The sequence below is a fragment of the Enhydra lutris genome, unplaced genomic scaffold (assembly GCF_002288905.1).
Source record: "Enhydra lutris kenyoni isolate GAN:26980312 unplaced genomic scaffold, ASM228890v2 scaffoldscaffold66, whole genome shotgun sequence".
Classification (NCBI taxonomy): domain Eukaryota; kingdom Metazoa; phylum Chordata; class Mammalia; order Carnivora; family Mustelidae; genus Enhydra; species Enhydra lutris.
In genome coordinates this window covers 9,958,962-9,976,158 of record NW_019154150.1, presented here as the reverse complement: position 1 = coordinate 9,976,158, position 17,197 = coordinate 9,958,962, and the positions used below count along the sequence as shown (strand labels likewise).

At 47.0% G+C, this 17,197-nt stretch overlaps 1 protein-coding gene across 1 annotated transcript in view; it reads left to right on the top strand.

Moving 5' to 3' along the window:
- LOC111159037 (tetratricopeptide repeat and ankyrin repeat containing 1) overlaps positions 1–14,063 on the top strand; it is a 98,065-nt gene extending 84,002 nt beyond the window's left edge. Inside the window, exons 21-24 of the mRNA XM_022521406.1 lie at positions 3,995–4,140; positions 7,306–10,355; positions 11,229–11,327; positions 12,759–14,063. Of these exons, the coding sequence (XP_022377114.1) occupies positions 3,995–4,140; positions 7,306–10,355; positions 11,229–11,327; positions 12,759–12,859 (3,396 nt within the window). The 3' untranslated portion in view covers positions 12,860–14,063. The remainder of the gene's footprint in view (positions 1–3,994; positions 4,141–7,305; positions 10,356–11,228; positions 11,328–12,758) is intronic.
- Positions 14,064–17,197: the final 3,134 nt, after the last annotated feature.

Genomic DNA, 17,197 nt, shown 5'->3' with positions numbered 1-17,197 from the left:
ACAAGACAGTGTTATCTATAGCCACCATGCTATACCCCACAGGATTAATTTCCAGTGTACCAGTTGTGAGGGACTGGAGGTGTAGAGCTTGGTGGCTTGAAAACCTGTGCTCTAGAAAGCCCAGCTGGGGCTGCTGCATTCCCCCCACCCCCCTGCTGTAGGGGCTTTATGTCTCTCTAGGAGCGGGTAGGTTTCCACATCTCTCTGTGAAATGTATTAGCTCCTGGATCCTCAGAGCACCCTGGATACTGGGTGGAGTGGGGGTGACACCTGCTGAGGACTTTGAAGTGTGGCCCCAAGTCTGTTTAAAGACCATAAGGCCCTCCTGGTACTGCCTGCCCTGCCCCATGTTTATAAGGGGATGTGACTTGTTAGGCTGTGGGAGATGGGGATGGGATATAGGGATTTCAGGGTGGGTGGGAGTTTGGGTCCCAAGATTCTAGAAACTAGGGTTGCCTCCAACCTTACCACATTCCCTAGCTGCCAACCCTTCCGTCTCCCATGCCACCACCTGGACCCCAAGTGGTGACAGCTACAAGGAAGCAGCCTAAGCCTTTTCTTCCCCTTTTTACCCACCAGCACCTGCCATGACTGAGTCAGAGATTTCCTCCTTACTCACACTGCCCACCTGCCTCCCCCAGCCTGGCAAGCTCTTCCTCAGAAAGTAGGAGGCATGGGGACCAAGAGGCCATAAGTACAGCTTATGTTCCTTTCCTAGGGACTTCAGTGCCTTCAAAATGTGGAGGCCATCCTGCTCCTGGAAACACAGCTTCCTTGTTTCCTTCCCTTTCCACGGGCTTAACCTCTGGTGGCAGGACTTCTCTTTCCTCTCCCCCATGTGTTCTAACAGCTTCAAGCCCCACCCAGGGGACGGTCTCATTCCTTTCTTTGCCTAGGCTCCTCCCTGGAAGGGGGTCCAACCTGAGCCAGCGTCATGCGGTCCTCCCACCAAACTAACCAGCATGGTTCAAGTTGATCAGTTTGGCAGCAGCCTTTATCAACATCCTCAGACCAAATCTCCTCCGTATTCCCAGCTCCCACATGTGTGCTACCCCCACAAACAAATGTTTTGTGACGGGGCCCTGGAGGTGCAAGCCTTTTTTTCCCCCCCAGGGATTCCTTTGTGTCACCTGCTTCTTGCCTCTCTCCTGAGAGTAACATGGTTTCCCTGGAAACCTCCTAAGGCCCTTGCTCAGGATGGCAGGTGGGGACCCCTCCCTTCGGGAGCAGAGTGTGCAGAGCAGGGGAATTTCTTTGAGCCATCCCGGGGCTCTCTCTCTGGTTGGGCATATTCTTGGCACCTACAAGGGCGTGCATTCCCACTTGGGGTTTTCCTTCTGAGTAATCAGCATTGTCAGGAGAGGACGAGAGATGGGGTGGTAGGTGCTCTGGTTCTGGGATTGTATTCTTGTGGCTGAGATGGGCCTAGATGCTCCCTGCTCTGTTAGGTCTCTGGACACAAAAGAACCTCATACCTGAATCTTCTTTGTATTTTGGCACTTGGTGTAGATTGTCTAGAAAAATAAAAGCCAGCTAAGATTTATTAAAGGGCCTGGTATATGTGTTTTGTCTTGTTTCACTTGGATTTTGTTTTCTCTTTGGACGTCAGGTACCGCTAGTTAGAATTACGAAATGAAATATTCAACAAAGAGATGGGCCCTTACTGGGTGCCGGGCACTGTGGGTGCTCAGTGGCCAGCAGGTGGCAGCAGAGGGGCCCCTGCCTTGAGAGAGCTTCCCTTCCTTCCTTGTGGGGTAGAGGGATGACAGACTTGACAGACTAGCATAGGAGATGCCAGGGCTGATGAGGCTAGGTAACTAGGTGAGGGGACAGAGGTGTCAGGTGCTGCTGTTTTAGGCAGGGGGAGGGCAGAGAGCTGCCTTTTTTTGTTCTTTTTTTAAAATTTAAATTCTAGTTAGTTGACATGCAATTCAATATTGGTTTTAGGAGATGAGTTCACTGGTTCGTTATTTACGTATAACACCCAGTGCCCATCATCACAAGTGCCCTCCTTAATAGCCATCCCCCATCAAGCCCATCCCCCACCAACCTCCTTCCAGCAATCCTCAGTTTGTTCTCTGTAGTTAAGGGAGCTGCCTTTTGAGCAGAGACTGGGAGAACTGCTTCAGGGCATCGCAGGCCAAAGCATCCTTGCAGGCAAGAGCCCACCAAGGTGGGAACATGTGGGAGAGCTTGAAGAACAGCAGGGAACAGCTGGTTGGGCAGAGCAGAGTGAGTGGGTAGAAGTGGTAAAATGAGCCAGAGAGGGTGGCAGGAGCAAATCAGGTAGGGCCTCAACATCCGTGGTAGGGACTGGATTTTGTTCATATGTGACAAGGAGCCAGTGGAAGTTTCTGACTGCAGGAGCAACATGGAGCTCATTGTTTGGATGCTCTGGGTAGAGGTCTGTAGGCAGCAAGAGTAGAAGTGGACAGGCCAGTGGGGAGCAGTGGCTGAGGCTGAAGGATATGGCTTGGATTGCCATGAGGGTGGTAGAGGTGATGGGAAGGGAATTTGGAGAAACATTGGGAGAGCCAAGCATAAAGGATTGTCCGAGGGGCTGGTGGAACTGTGGGAGGAAGAGTGGGATATAATTTTGTGTCCACAGCAAACCCACTGGTGGTTTTTTTCTGTTCATCCTCTTCCTCTTCATGGCTGGTGTCCGTTCCCATTCTCTCCTCACTGGCAGCCATTCCAGTGCATTTAATGTGGAACCCCCATTTGCATGCATAATTGAAGAGCAGATAGTAATTTTTCTACACATACATATTTTAAGCTTGTTTAAATGGCATATTTTTCTGCTTTGTTTTGCTTTGTTTTGTTTTTTTACATTTTCCATGCCCTACTTTAGTGTTAAGGTCTGGCCAGGTTTTGGAACCCTGATAGTTTTCTTCAATGGACATCCCTGCATTTGACTTATACATTTCCCTAGTGGTGAACGTCCAAGTTGCCACCAACTTCTGGCTGCCACATACAGCACTGCACCTCCTTCTGGTCCTGGGTACAGCTTGAATGGGCCTTGCTGGCCCTAGAGTATGCATGTACTTAATTTCACTAAGTGAAGGTGGAAGCCACTTTTCTTTCTAGAACAGTTGTGCCAGTTTGTGCATTGGGATTCCAGGTGTCCCACCTTCTTGACCACATTCAGTGGGTTCTGATTTTTCTAATTTTGGCAAACTTCATGGGTGGATCTCACTGTGGTTTCAATTTGCATTTCTTTATTAGTGTGGTTGAGCATCTTTATTGATTTGTTAGTCATTCAAGTTTCCCCCCACCATGACCTGCCACTTTATATCCTTTACCTAGTTTTCTTTTGGGTTTCCAGGAGTCTTTTTCTTGTGGTTGTAGGAATTCATTTAATGTTCTACACCTGTCCAGTGTAATATAGTAGCCATTAGCCACAGGTGAAAAATAAGGTTAAAACTGATGAAAATGAAATGAAATAAAAAATTTGGTTCCTCAGTTATGCTATCCACATTTCATGTGCTCACTATTCACATGTGGCTAGTGGCTACCATATTGGCTAGCATAGATGTAGAACATTTCCATCTTCATGGCAAGATTTATTTGACAATGCTGATCTAGGTGTTGGTGTTTGCCTTTTCTCTGTTAACTTTATTTCAGATGCCCTTTGTTCAACAGGTGTGATGTAATTGAATCCATCAGTTTTTCCCCTGAAGTTTGAGTGTTTTGGGTTTTGTTGAAGACTTTCTTTACCTCAGGGTCACAAAGATATTCTCATACATTTTCTTCTAATAGCTCTCATATTTAGATCTTTGACCTATCTGAAGGTTAAATTTGTGTGTGGTGTGAGGTTGGGATTTAACTTTGTTTTTCTCTCTGTATCAGATTTGTTTTCCTAATATTATCTATGTCTTAGTGTTTTCGCTGGATCCTAACAAACTGCAGAAATTATTATTCATGATGTTGGCTTATTTTTAAGATAAAAAGTTATGCTATGAATACTCTAAGAGTATGTTTTACTCTGTCCTAGATAAGAGATGCTGCCTGCTTCTATAAGCGAAGCCAGTGCTACAAAGATGCTTTCAGATGCTTTGAGCAGATTCAGGAATTCGATCTAGCACTTAAAATGTACTGCCAAGAGGAGCTCTTTGAAGAAGCTGCTATCGCAGTGGAAAAGTAGGTAGTTTTATTCTCTCCCTTCCTCCACCCTGCTCCCTCCCTCCCACTGCCCCACTGGGTCAGCCTGCCCTGAATGGTGTTATCCTGCTCTTCTCAAGTGGCTTGCCAAAATCGTCCTTCTTCCACTTGAGTGGTGGCATCAGTACTGGATGCTCCTTGGAGAGCATCAATCGGAGCTAGAGCTCCTTGAAGGCAAGAGCCAAGCCTAAAGGATTAACCGAGGAGCTGAATGGGAAGTGTGGGAGGAAAAAGAGTGGAATATAATCTTCTTTTCACAGCAAACCCATCATTGGTTTTAGTTTGTTTATCCTCTTTCTCTTCATGGCCAGTCTTCATTCTGGTTCTCTCCTCATTGACAGCCATTGCAGTGAATTTAGTATATGCACTCTTAGTATATGTATATTTCCTATACTCTACTCTTTTCATAAGCTTCGACACTGTGTGATGAGGAGAGGGGGTAGAAGAAGATGAACGGTTTGTTACAGGTGTGTACATAACACACATGGTGCTTAATGATGGTTCTGTCCTCTCCACCTTTACCTGCTGAGTTCACAGTTTTGCTGACTGGATAGATAAAGGTAAGAGCACTAGTGGGCCGTCAGGATTTTGCTTCACTACAATCTACTGGCAGATCCTCAGCCATGCACTCATACCTATGTGTATGAAATGTGTGAACACATACCCTCATAAGTTTTATACTTGACCCACCCGAGGCCTTCTTGAGCCTTTAGCCCAGTTCATATTCCAAAGGTGAAGTGGAGATGGTGGGGTTCATGGTTGACAAGGAATATAGAAACAGCATGCTGTTGATGCCCCCTAGGAGGTCTTCCTGGTGTATGGGACGGCTAGAATCAGAGTCTGCTAGTCTGCATTTCTGTTGAGCAGGAGTTTGAGTCCTCTCTCAGCTCCTGGGAAAATAGGGTGTGGGTTGGTTTTTTTTTTTTTTTTTTTTTTTGCTTTCTACCAAATTATACACATGACAAAATGAACATATCTGACCTAGATGTTCAAAACTTCAGATTTTTATTTTCTAAGTCAGCTTTTATTAAAGTATAATATATATTCAAAAAGGTACACATAATTCTCACAAAATTAATATACTTGTGCAACCAGTACCTCAATAAAGGTACTCAGTACCTTGAGTTTTTTTTTTTTTTTAATTTTTGGAAATGGAAAGTAAGCGTTCAGGGCCATGGCTGGTAAATGAGCATATTCTTCTATCCAGGTCTTTGGTACCATTATATATGGGATATATGTAATGGCTGTGTATTAGTCAGCTCAGGCTACTGTAATGAAATGCCATACATTGGGTGGTTTAAACGACAGAAATTTATTTTCTTCTACTTTTGGAGGCTAGAAGTCTCAGATCAAGGCTCTGACCAGCTGGGCTACTGCTAAGAGCTCTTTCCCTGGCTTGCAGATTGCTGACTTCTCCCTGTGTCCCCATGCAGCCTTTCCTTGGCTCTTGAAGAGACGAGAACACAAGAGAACTCACTCTCTGGTATCGTCTTCTTTTAAAAAAAAATTAATTTATTTTTGTGTGCATGGGTGAGGGGAGGGGCAGAGGGAGAGAGAGAATCTTCAAGCAGGCCCCCCTGCTGAGCACGGAGCCTGATGTGGGGCTGGATCCCATGACCCTAAGATGACCCAAGCCTAAACCAAGAGTCAGATGCCCAAACAACTTAGCCACCCAGGTGACCCTCTCTGGAGTCTTCTTCTAAGGACACTACTTCTGTTGAATCAGGGCACCACCCCTGTAACCTCATATAACCTTAGCTACTTCCTTAGAGATTCCATCTCCAAATACAACCATACTGGGAGTTGGGGCCTGAATGTATGAATTTTAAGGGACACAAACTATCAGTCCATAATAGGATGCCAGCTGTGACATTTATTGGGTACCCAGTTATCAGGGGGCTATGCAGTGGTGGTGGGAGTAATTGACCAGGCCAATTCCCTTGTGAGATCATATGACGTGACAAAACCGACTGAGAGCTTTTTTTTTTTTTAAAGCGAAAAGAAACTTTTAATTAGTTATTTAACCTTCTGTCCTCAGTTTTCCAGAAGAACCTTAAATAGTCACAGATTTTCCCTAGAAACATCTTTTTTCTTTATTTTTTTCAGCTTTATTGAGGTATACAACAGAGAGTTTCTAATGATGTGTTGAGTTGAGATCTAAGTGTAATCTGAGTATTAATTGAAGCCTCACACTAGATCTATTTGAGTGTCTTTTGACCACCATGCATACTGGGTGTAGAATTCAATTGCTACCTGGCCTGACTCAAAGTGTTTTAAGGACACTTTAAATTTGAAAAGAAAATACCTGGGTAGTTCTTTATACTTGCTAAAACTACTCCTTACTCCATCAGCCAATGCTCACATGTAAAGTATACTCCCTTTCTTCATCTTTATTTACACCCCTCATGGGAAACCTGTTCTACTAGGAAATCTCATGTTTATAGCATAACTCTGGGGCATCATAAGGCACCCGGGCACTTTCCTGGTTGTGATGAGATGGATTTTATCTAATGAGAGTTCAAAAGCAAACATGTTTTATTGGATTGTTCCAGTGCCTTGAAAACTGTGGGACTGTAGAGTGGGATATATTGACTTTGATCAGCAGAATAAAGGGGAGCATTCAGAGCCTCATTAATCTCACTCTAACTCAACCACATGCATACCTGTAGAAGAGAAAAATCACAGTTTGGGTAATAAGAGGAAGGTTAATGTCCTGCTGGAATGTGTGCAGTCTCTGTCTTCATTCTTTCTCATTAGTCCTGTCTCAGACTCAATGGAATTTGTAGACCCAAAATGATTATCATGTTTTTATGAAAGTTTAAGGTTTTTTTTTTTTTTAGGGATAATTTTGATTATGCATAATTGTTGTCCCTCAAATTGACTTTGAGACCTAACTTCCATTTGTTTAGGTTGCAACTTTATTATGTTTCATTAATTAAGTATACTAATGCTTGGTTCCTTTGGAGAATAAAGAATTAATTCTATCCGTGTGAAATGAAGCTTTGTAAAGATGCTGTTTGGTTTAGGTCCTATTTTGTAATTTATATCTATATGTGGGAATTGTAGTTAACTGACTGCTGTATTTTGGAGAACACTTTCTATTGGGTGGTAATGAGTTGACATTTGTGTTGTCTGTCATTGTAGGTATGAAGAAATGCTAAGGGCCAAGACCCTTCCCATATCCAAGCTGTCTTATTCTGCCAGTCAGTTTTACCTGGAAGCGGCAGCAAAGTACCTGAGTGCAAATAAGATCAAGGAGATGATGGCTGTCCTCTCGAAGCTAGACACAGAAGACCAGCTGGTGTTCCTGAAGTCTCGCGGACGGCTGGCAGAAGCTGCAGACCTGCTGAACAGGGAGGGTCGGAGAGAAGAGGCTGCCTTGCTGATGAAACAACATGGCTGCCTGTTGGAGGCCGCCAGGCTCACTGCCGACAAGGACTTCCAGGCCTCCTGTCTGCTGGGGGCTGCCCGCCTCAATGTGGCCAGGGATTCAGATGTAGAGCACACCAAGGCCATTCTGAGAGAAGCCCTTGACCTCTGCTATCAAACCAATCAGTTGTCTGGCATCGCTGAGGCCCAGTTCCTCCAGGGTGTAATCCTGAGAGACTTTCAAAAGCTCAAGGATGCCTTCTTCAAGTTTGACACACTCAATCACTCAGCTGGAGTGGTAGAGGCGCTCTACGAAGCTGCCAGCCAGTGTGAGGCCGAGGCTGAGAAGGTCCTGGCCCTGGCTCCGGGAGGCCTAGAAGTCCTCCTCAATCTTGTCAGGGCCCTCAAAAGAGTGACCAACAATGCGGAGAAGGAGATGGTCAAGTCTTGCTTTGAGTTTTTTGGAATTTCTCAGGTGGATGCCAAGTATTGCCAGATAGCTCAGAACGACCCTGGACCCATATTAAAAATAATTTTTGACCTGGATTTGAACTTGAGGGAAAAGAAAACTAAAGACTATTTCTTGATAATGACTGACCAAGTGAAATTAGCCCTCAACAAACACCTTTTGGGCAGGCTGTGTCAGATCACACAGAGCCTGCTTGGGAAGACCTACCCAGGGGTCTGCATGAGGTTTATTGTAGGCTTGAAATGTGAGGATGAAAACTGTAAAGATTTCCACAGGCCTCTGCGGCGTTGTGAGGCCAAGTGTTTGGTTCAGTCAAAAATGCACCTGGTGGCCATCAGTGGGTTGTTTTTGGAAGCCAAAAAAGTATTCCCTAAAATCTTAGCAGAAGAACTTGAAGAAATTAGTTATATTTTGCCTACAGATATGTATGGCCTTTGTAAATCCTTCCTGAATGTCATCTTCCCTAAACATTTCCATCAGAGAGTGTTGTCAGAAAACCCCATGGCATGCAAAGAAATCCTCAAACCAAATTACAAATCCTTTCGATCCTGCAGATCTGCTCTGAAAGAGTACATCCATTTCCTGTTTCAAAATGAAAGGGCACGAAGCCGCCGGGAGTCCACAGACTTGTGGCTGAGTGCCATGCAGGCTTTCCTTGTCTCCTCCAACTATCCGGAGGAGTTTGAAAAGCTTCTCCACCAGGAGGAGGACAACTACAACAGGGAACTCAAAGCTCTAGAGGCTGAAAAAGAGGAAAGGGGCAGGGGGAGAGGCAGCAAGATGAAGGGAATAGAAGGAAAATTCGGCATGTTGGCACCCAACAAGTATGATGAGAATACTGAGAAGACCCACCTTTGCTTCATCCGGCTGCTGGAGAACTGCATTGACCAGTTCTATGTATACAGGAACCCAGAAGACTACAAGAGGCTCTTTTTCCGCTTCATGAATGTCCTGGTCAAGAGGTGCAAAGAACCGCTCATCCCCAGCATCGGGAACACGGTGGCCCTGTTAGAGTTCCAATTTGTCCACTGTGCGGTGGTCCTGGCCCGCCTCTGGAAGAATGCCATCCTGTGCCTCCCCAAGAGCTACATTGCACTCTTGCACTACTGGGAGTTCCTGTTCAGCAAGAAGGAAAGGGAGCTCGGGGACGTGTTCTCCATCATTCAGGAATACAAACCCAAGGACGTGACAAGAGCCATTCAGGATTTCCGGTTCCACCTCTCCTACCTCGTCAAGGTGCTCTGTGGCTATGAGAATGTGAACTTCAATGTCTTGCTTGATGCCTTTGGTGAGATAGACTATGTGGTGTCTGGAGAGGCAGAGCGGACCCTGGTGCTGTGCCTGGTGATGCTGGTGAATGCCGAGGAGCTTCTGCAGCCGTACTGCAAACCTCTTCTGTACCGCCACTTCCAGGAGATCCAGAAGAGGCTGCAGCTGATGAGCATGGACCGCCCGGACCAGGTTCCTGAGAGGCTCCTGAAGGTGGTCAAGCGGGTGCTAACGTCAGTCAACGTGAAGTCTGTGGCTGAGGCGCTGCAGGACCTGCTCTCTGAACGGGACGAAGAGTACCTCATGGACTGCCACTGGCGGTGGGACAGCGTGCATGCCAAGGGGTCCATGGTACGCGGCCTCTATCACGAGGAGGTGAAACTGAGCCGCCTGCTCTGTGTGGACTCCGTGGACTACTTTGCTGAGCCAGAGTGTGAGTTCGGTCAGGATGAGACGGATGAGCTGGCCTTGGAAGACCGGGACCCCCTCCTTGCTGCCATCCTTTCCCAGAAGCAGCGGAAGGCTTCCATCCAGCGGAAGCTGAGGAGGGCCTGCCTTGTGGTGTCCCTGTGCATCAGCTGGAGGAGAAGGGTGAGTGCACAGGCCGAGTGCTTCCGGGAGGAGACCAGGGAGCCTGGGGCCGGGAACTTCAAGAAGGCCGACGTCGACAGGACCCAGTGCGACCTGTGTGGGGTGAAGTTCACCCGAGGTCCCGACAACTATTTCAGCCCTGGGAAGGCATTTGAGGGAGAGGCTTCAGAGGTGGTGGCCATTTCCGGGGCCGAGCTGGGAGACCCGGAGGGTCGGGAGAGGAATAGTGAGTCTTACGAGCAGCACATCCACCTAGAAGGTCATCAGAGGCAGCAGGTGGCCTACCAGAAGTATTCCGAATTTTTCCGGGAGAAGGTGGACCCGGCCATTGTTGAAGGCAAGCTGGTGGTACAGGACATTGAGCAGAGCATGTGGATCCGCAGTCACTTGGGCTCCAAAGAGCAGAGCCACATGCTGCAGAGGAAGGTCCAGGAGAACATCAAGAAGGTTTCCGATACGGTGGAGGACCTCTACAGGCGCAAGGCCTGGGCTGGCGGTAAGGGGGTCTTCAGAAATGGGGGCCCAGGTGCTGGTAGAACCCAGGCTTTGAGAACACAGGTCAGAGTCAAGTCCTTTGGCGAGGTCTGTCCCGGGGATGACAGAACTTGGCGTTGGCAGAGACGCAAGTGAGGAACACGTGTTTTCAAATTACAGCAAAACCCCATTCTTTGAGCCCCCTGGCCCCCAGTTAAAACACTGTGATTATCTTGGGCCAGGATGGTTTCCTCGGCACTACAGACAAGAAAAAGGGCTGGCTAACTAGTTCTGTGGCAAGGATATAGGGAGAGCGTTCAGTCTTGAGGAAACTCTGTAAGCTTTCGATCTGTTCATCAGTGACTGTTTCTTGAACACCTACTCTGTGCTGAACCCTTGACTAAGATCCGGAGGTGTGTAGCTAGTGTCTTCCTTTTAGGAGGGTTCTTAAACCATACCAGTATGAATCTTTAACAATAAGAATTCTTGTGTGGCCTTTGAATCAGATTTCCTCTAACTTCCTTATTAGCTATTTCTTAGCAACACTGAGTGGAAGTCACATTGTGTATAAAACTAGTGAAATTAGATGTTTAAAACTTATTCTATAATCCAGACACTCCAGTTTAAGGTTTAGTGACATGTTGAACAAAGCCTCCTTAAGAGGTTTGTTCTTGGGAATCTCTATAGGCACACAGGTGATGGTGTCAGGCTAGCATTTAATTGTAGTTTATGTTTGTGCCAGCAGGAGGTGGCTGTGGGTCCTTATCCCATTGCGCCCCTCTGGGGAAACACAGAGACAGGCTCTTGGGAGGTGGGGGCCTTGGCTCTAGTACTGAATAGTCTGGTCTCTGCCGTAGCCCCATCACTCAGAGCCCTTGTTCTTTGGTTCCTGTAGCAGAGGAAGTGATGGCTCGGCTGGTCGATGTTCTGATTCCTTCAGTCAGGGATGCACGGGAGTGGCTGATGAAGACAGAACTCCGCTTAAAGGAGGAAGGTAAGCAGCCCTTTATCCCAGGGTGATGCTCTGGGTGTTGTAATTCTTGATTCTGCTGACTCCCGGGTCAGTATGCCATGGGCTTGCCTATGATGTCAGTGGTGGCCAGTCACTGTCCAGGAGCATTGCCCCCAGTCAGTCAGATTATTAGCAACATAGAATCCGAGTGTCCCCATCTGACTGTGAGGTGTCCCTTTATTTGCTTTTTCGACAACCTCTTGCCACTCGTGAGCTGTTATCGATGACATTCAGTCACTACTCACGTGCAGTACAGTGACTCCCAAGGATAGACAAAGTATTGAAAAGTCTTCTCTTGGTACATATGCCTGCCTGTGTCAATCATTCATGTAGGACAGTGAATATTTATTGACTATCTAGTATGTATCAGCACTGTTTGGGACATGGGGTTATAAAACAAATACATTTGTGAACAAAGCAAACAAAATTATTAGAGAAACTTGCATTCATCTTCCCATAGAGGGTTAAGGGCTTATATGGAGTGAGTCAAGTTTCTCTCCTGACAGTGAGAATTATCTTGACAAATTCTTTATCAACTAGGAGGTCTTACCTCTTGCCCATCCCAATTGTTGCCTGCTCCTGGCCGGGTTTTATTTCTTCTTACTCTATGTATTTCATGTGTCCCAAAATTCTCTTCTCTGGGTCCTCCTAATCCGTTATACTACTGGAAAATCCTGACCCCAGAGCTGGGAAAAACTAGAAGGGACGTAGCACAAATATCTATGGCAGTAAAAAATCTTTAGAATATAGCGCCTACCAGGACTATGATTTTTATGATTGTTTTTTTTTTTAAAGATTTTATTTATTTATTTGACAGAGAGAGAGATCACAAGTAGGCAGTTTATTTATTTATTTGACAGAGAGAGAGATCACAAGTAGGCAGAGATAGGCAGAGAGATGGTGGGGTGGGAGAGCAGGCTCTCCCCTGAGCAGAGAGCCCGATGTAGGGCTTGATCCCAGGAACCTGAGCCGAAGGCAGAGGCCTAACCTACTGAACCACCCAGGCGCCCTTTATGATTGTTTCATAAGGAAGACAACTGGTATAGCAACTCAAGTTTGTGGTTGTCTTTAGGTTTTATTTGATTTCTTTGCCATTTAAAGGGTCTCTGAAGTGAGGGCAGAGGAACCAGCCTGTGTAAGAACTTAATTCTAGAGAAGGGTGTTCACTTGGGCTCTGAATCAGGCTTTTTTCCCAATTTAATTTTAAAACGATTACAGAGATGTCAGGTTTTCCTAGTATGTTATATTTAATAGTGGAGTGAAAAAAGAAATCACTATTCTGTACTTTGTTTCCATTTTTTTTTATGTTCAGTTAGCCAACATCATTAGTTTTTGATGTAGTGTTCTACGATTCATTAGTTGTGTATAACACTCAGTGCTCATCACAACACATATTTTTTCCTTTTGAAACAGGTATTGTTCAGGAAGATGATTATGAAAATGAAGTGGAAGACTTTGGTGAGCTCCGTCCTCGAAGGCGTCCGCGGAAATGTGGAAAGCAGAGAAAATACTAACGTCTGCACAGTTGCTGCCTCTTAAGCCTTCAGAACATTCCATCTTGACTTAGAATTCTGAGTGCTGGGGCAGATGAGAAAAGGAATGTAAATTAGTTTAAAAAAGTAGGGGTGTCTAGCAACACTTTTGATTTTTTGTTCTCGTTATTTCTCTCACTGGTGGCTTTGATCTGATCACTCTCTCTCCTGTAAGTCTAGCAGTGTTCTCCCTAGAATTTGTTCAGATGAGAGGAGTCATAGTGGAAATCACCTTGGGATGCCTCACCCCAAAGTTCTGAGGTTCTCTGGTGCATCACCATTGTGATGTGAGTCATCAGCAAGGGACACCCCTCACCTCAGAGTTGGCGCTGCTCTGGGCTGGGAGATCCCTCCTCGGGACACAGCTGCAGCGTCAAGTAGTTTAAGAGCTGCGTGTGCCCAGGGTCCCTGTGGGCCCAACGCTGGCCACTTGTGACCCCTGCCACACCCTCTGGTCATCTGTGAACCTACTTGTAGCAAGAGCAAGGTCCCTTCTGTTATGTGTATTAGCCCCTTCTGTCTGTGCGTCTTTTCTGCCCTCCTTCTCCCCATTTTTTGGTGATCATTTTCAGCTCCCTGTGCAAGTCACGGTTAGACTACCTCAGAATGTAGTCCAGAGCTCCTCCCGCATCCTGTGGGTGGGAGCCTCGGGACTTCTGCCCTAGGAGGCAAGCCTGGGGAATGTTGCGGGGGTGGGGGGGTTTCTCAGCCTGCCTCTCCAAGGTGGTCCTAACTCTGCCTTGGCTATGGTGCAGACATTCCAAAAAGTATTTGTATGTGGCCCTACGTGTGTCTCTTTTTCTTGAGTGAAGGAGGCTACTGCTTCAGCCCCAGCCCCCACTGAGCCAGCGGCCATCAGTGTGGTCCCATTCTGGAGGCCTTTATGCCGCTCCTGGTCACTGCCACCCCTCCCCTGCCCCCCAGCTCAGCCTGCTGGGACAGCTTGGGTTATGTTGGTCCTTCATTGCTCTGTCTGCACAACGGAGCCAACCTTCTCCCCATTTTGCTGCTGCTTTTGCTGCTTATTGTTTTCTCTTTATTGTCTTTCTAAATGACTCTATTTCCTTGTTTCTAATTTTTATTAGGTTATGTTTCTAATTTTTATTCCAGGTGTTTTTTTATAAACTTCACTTGCCAGAAAAAAAAGGAAAAAAACCCAATCAACTCTTACTGTATTATCACATTTTTATAAAGTTAAATTGTTTCTCTTACCTGGAGCCATTTACTTATTTCTGATCTCCACTTAGAGAGTGAAGGGTAAACCCCGGCACTGGTTCTCTCTGGTCAGCTGGTTGATGCCGACCCCGGTGGAAGCTTGCTGTGCCTTCTGAAATGCAGTCCTCTCTCTCCACGGGGACTCATGGCTGGTTTCGGTGTCTCTTGAGGGCTTGCCTGTGCCTCCTGAACATTTGGGATGTGGACTGTAAGGAGTTTCTTCAGGGTTGCCTCTTGGGACTGCCACCAACAAGAACATAGCCCAGGGAGGCCGGAGGCCCAGAGCTGAATCCTCTCCCACCCTTACTGAGCAGTGTAACCTGGGGTGGGTCAGATCACTGAGTGCCTATATGTGGGCGCCTATATGTGGGCTCAGAGTCTGCTGTGAGAGGGAGATGTAGATGTGGAAAAGCAGCCGTGATAGCAATGCATATTGTATGGGGTGGCAGCTGCATTTATATAGCCCCGTGGGCCTCAGTTTCCTCTTTGGGGGAGTCAAATGGTCCAAGAGCCCTTTGTGCCCCAATGCCCAGTGGTTCTGTAGGTTGTTGCCATGGGTTTGCGCACCTTCAGGTCTTGGTTTTGTGATATCGGGGTTTGCTTATGTTGAGTGAGCAGGACAGCCAAGTCTCAGGAAACAAAGTGTCCTCTGATCCTATACTTCAAGGTCCAGGAGGCTTATAACTGGGCCAGATAAGTCTGCTATCTTCTATACCAACACTGTCTGATAGAACTCCTTGGAGAGAACCACTTCTAAGAATCCATCTCCTCAATTTGTAGTGCAGCTTATCGTGTGGGTGTGGAGTTTGGGAGGAATGGGAATCAGCAACAGGGTCATTAATTCCCACCAATGACCTCAATCTGCAGGCCATCCCAGTAGCAGGGGCTTTGGTGTCCTGGCCTTGCCTGGAAATCCAGGACAGGGGCTGTATGACCCCCAAGACTACTTTCAGGTTTGGTAATTCCGAAGGAAGGCTCACAGGCCTCAGTATGGGGCTGTATTCATGGCTCTGATTTATTATAGCCAAAGCATGCCAAGCACCATCCACAAAGGGAAAAGGCATGTGGGCCGAGTCTGGGGGCAGATACCAGGTACAGGCATCTGAGGGTCCTCTCCTAGTGGACTCACACAGGACACACTTAGTTCCTCCATCGATGAGTGTGACAATGCACATGAATTGTTTCCAATCAAAAATTATTAGAGACTCAGCGCTCAGGTTTTTAATGGGGGCTGGTCATGTAGGCATCTTCTGCCTAGAATATATCAGAGTCATAGCATCACAGAAGGAAAGCAGGTGTTTGGCATAAACTACATTGTTTGTACAAACAGTATGAGTACTTTGAGCCATGGTTATTACTTCTGGAGATGGCAAGAACCCTCCAGAAATTCAAGTTCCCAGACACCAGCCAAGGGGCAGCCTCGTAAGCAGGCCTTTCATAAGAGAGCAGTCAGGCCGGCTGTGTTAACTCTCTCCTGCACGAGGAGTTCCCCCAGGCTGGAGCTTTGTCATGATCACCCCCACCGGCCTGCCTTGTGGTCCACCCTATCTACCACCCACCCCCGCTGCTGACACCCAGGTACCCAGCTGCTGGACAAGCATGTACATAGCTAGTGTCTCTCTCCCCCATCAAGAGGGTGAATTCTCAGGGAATTTCCACCTCCCAAAACCTCATTGTGAAGGATCAGCTGCTTTCTGACCTGTGTCAGACATTAATTCCACTTCTTTGTAGGCAGCATTAACCATTCAGAATGGTATTTAGGGCCCTGGAGGACTGCTGAGGGAAGGGCTGGTTGGCTCCTCCCAACACACACAAGATTTGGCCTGACTGTTCTTAGTTGAGAGCCCTTGTTCTCCTCAGATTCTCTCTGGGGACATGGGTTCAGTTTTCCAATGGTTGGAAGAAGGAATGGCCCTGATATGGAAGCCGACACCTCAGATGGTTGGTGGAGAAACAGGTCCAGGTGATGTACCTTACCCCAGGTCAAAGAGCCTGTCTGAGGCAGGGCTGAGACCTGGACTGGGTTTTTGGAGGCCAGCCAGCCATCTCTCCATGGAGGACTCAGGCACTGGGATCAATAGCAAACATCAGCGGTTCTTTCTGGAGCCCATCACCCCTGCCCAGTATCAGGACATAGAGTGTGCTGATTGGCCCCTGGGCATTGACACAGCTCACCCACTTCAACTTCTCACTTGGTTTCTGGCACTGGGGTCTTCCTATAGGAAAGTGGAATGTCTGGCCAAGAAACCAATGTGTCTTCTCCTGCCGCCACTCAGGGAAGCCTGGCCTCTGACCGCTAAGAACAGGACAGAGCAGCTGCCCAAAGTCATTCCCAGAGGGTAGCAAAGCTCAGCACAGCCCCCAAAGCTGCTGGCTTTACTCTCTTCTGAGTGCACCTGTCCTTCACCCTGAGTACTGAAATTCATATACTGAATCCCATTTCATCCCCTACCTCCAAACCAAGGGCTATAGATATCGTGTCTACCTTTCCCTTGCTGGCCTGCCTCAGTTTCCTCAGAGTGGTCACTTGTAGCTCAAAATGAGCTCCAGGTTCGCTGAGCATTCTGGCCAGCACTGATCATAGCAAGAGCACCTGCTCATGGAACTCATGTAATTACTCATACAATTTACAGCTTATGTCACACCCGCTCTCAGCACAGGAGGAAGGCATAGTAGTGCTTAAGGTCCTGGCTGTCATTAAGGTCTCCTGCTAGCTGGAGTGTGTCAGCTGTTCATTTCTCTGATTTCATGACTTGAGGTCTCCTGGGCTTCTCTCAAGGGGTTGAGCCAGTGCTTGCCTGATGGACACATGGCTTGTGGGGATGTGAGAGGGATGAGGCCAAGAGATGGACAAGTCTTACACTCTGCCCTCTCTCTGGAGCTTACATAAAGGATTTTCCAGGCTTGGATGGGGAGATCACTCCCAGGACATAGGAAAAAGACCAAGGCTATAAACACTCAATGTTAGAATCCTAGCAAAGCAACTTCCAGGTTTTGCCCAATATGTATATGAGAGGTATTTCACTTGGATATTTGAATGCAAATGACATTGAACATGAGTCTCCTGTGTTTCCAGCTGATTTTAGTATGGCTTTGGTAATCCTG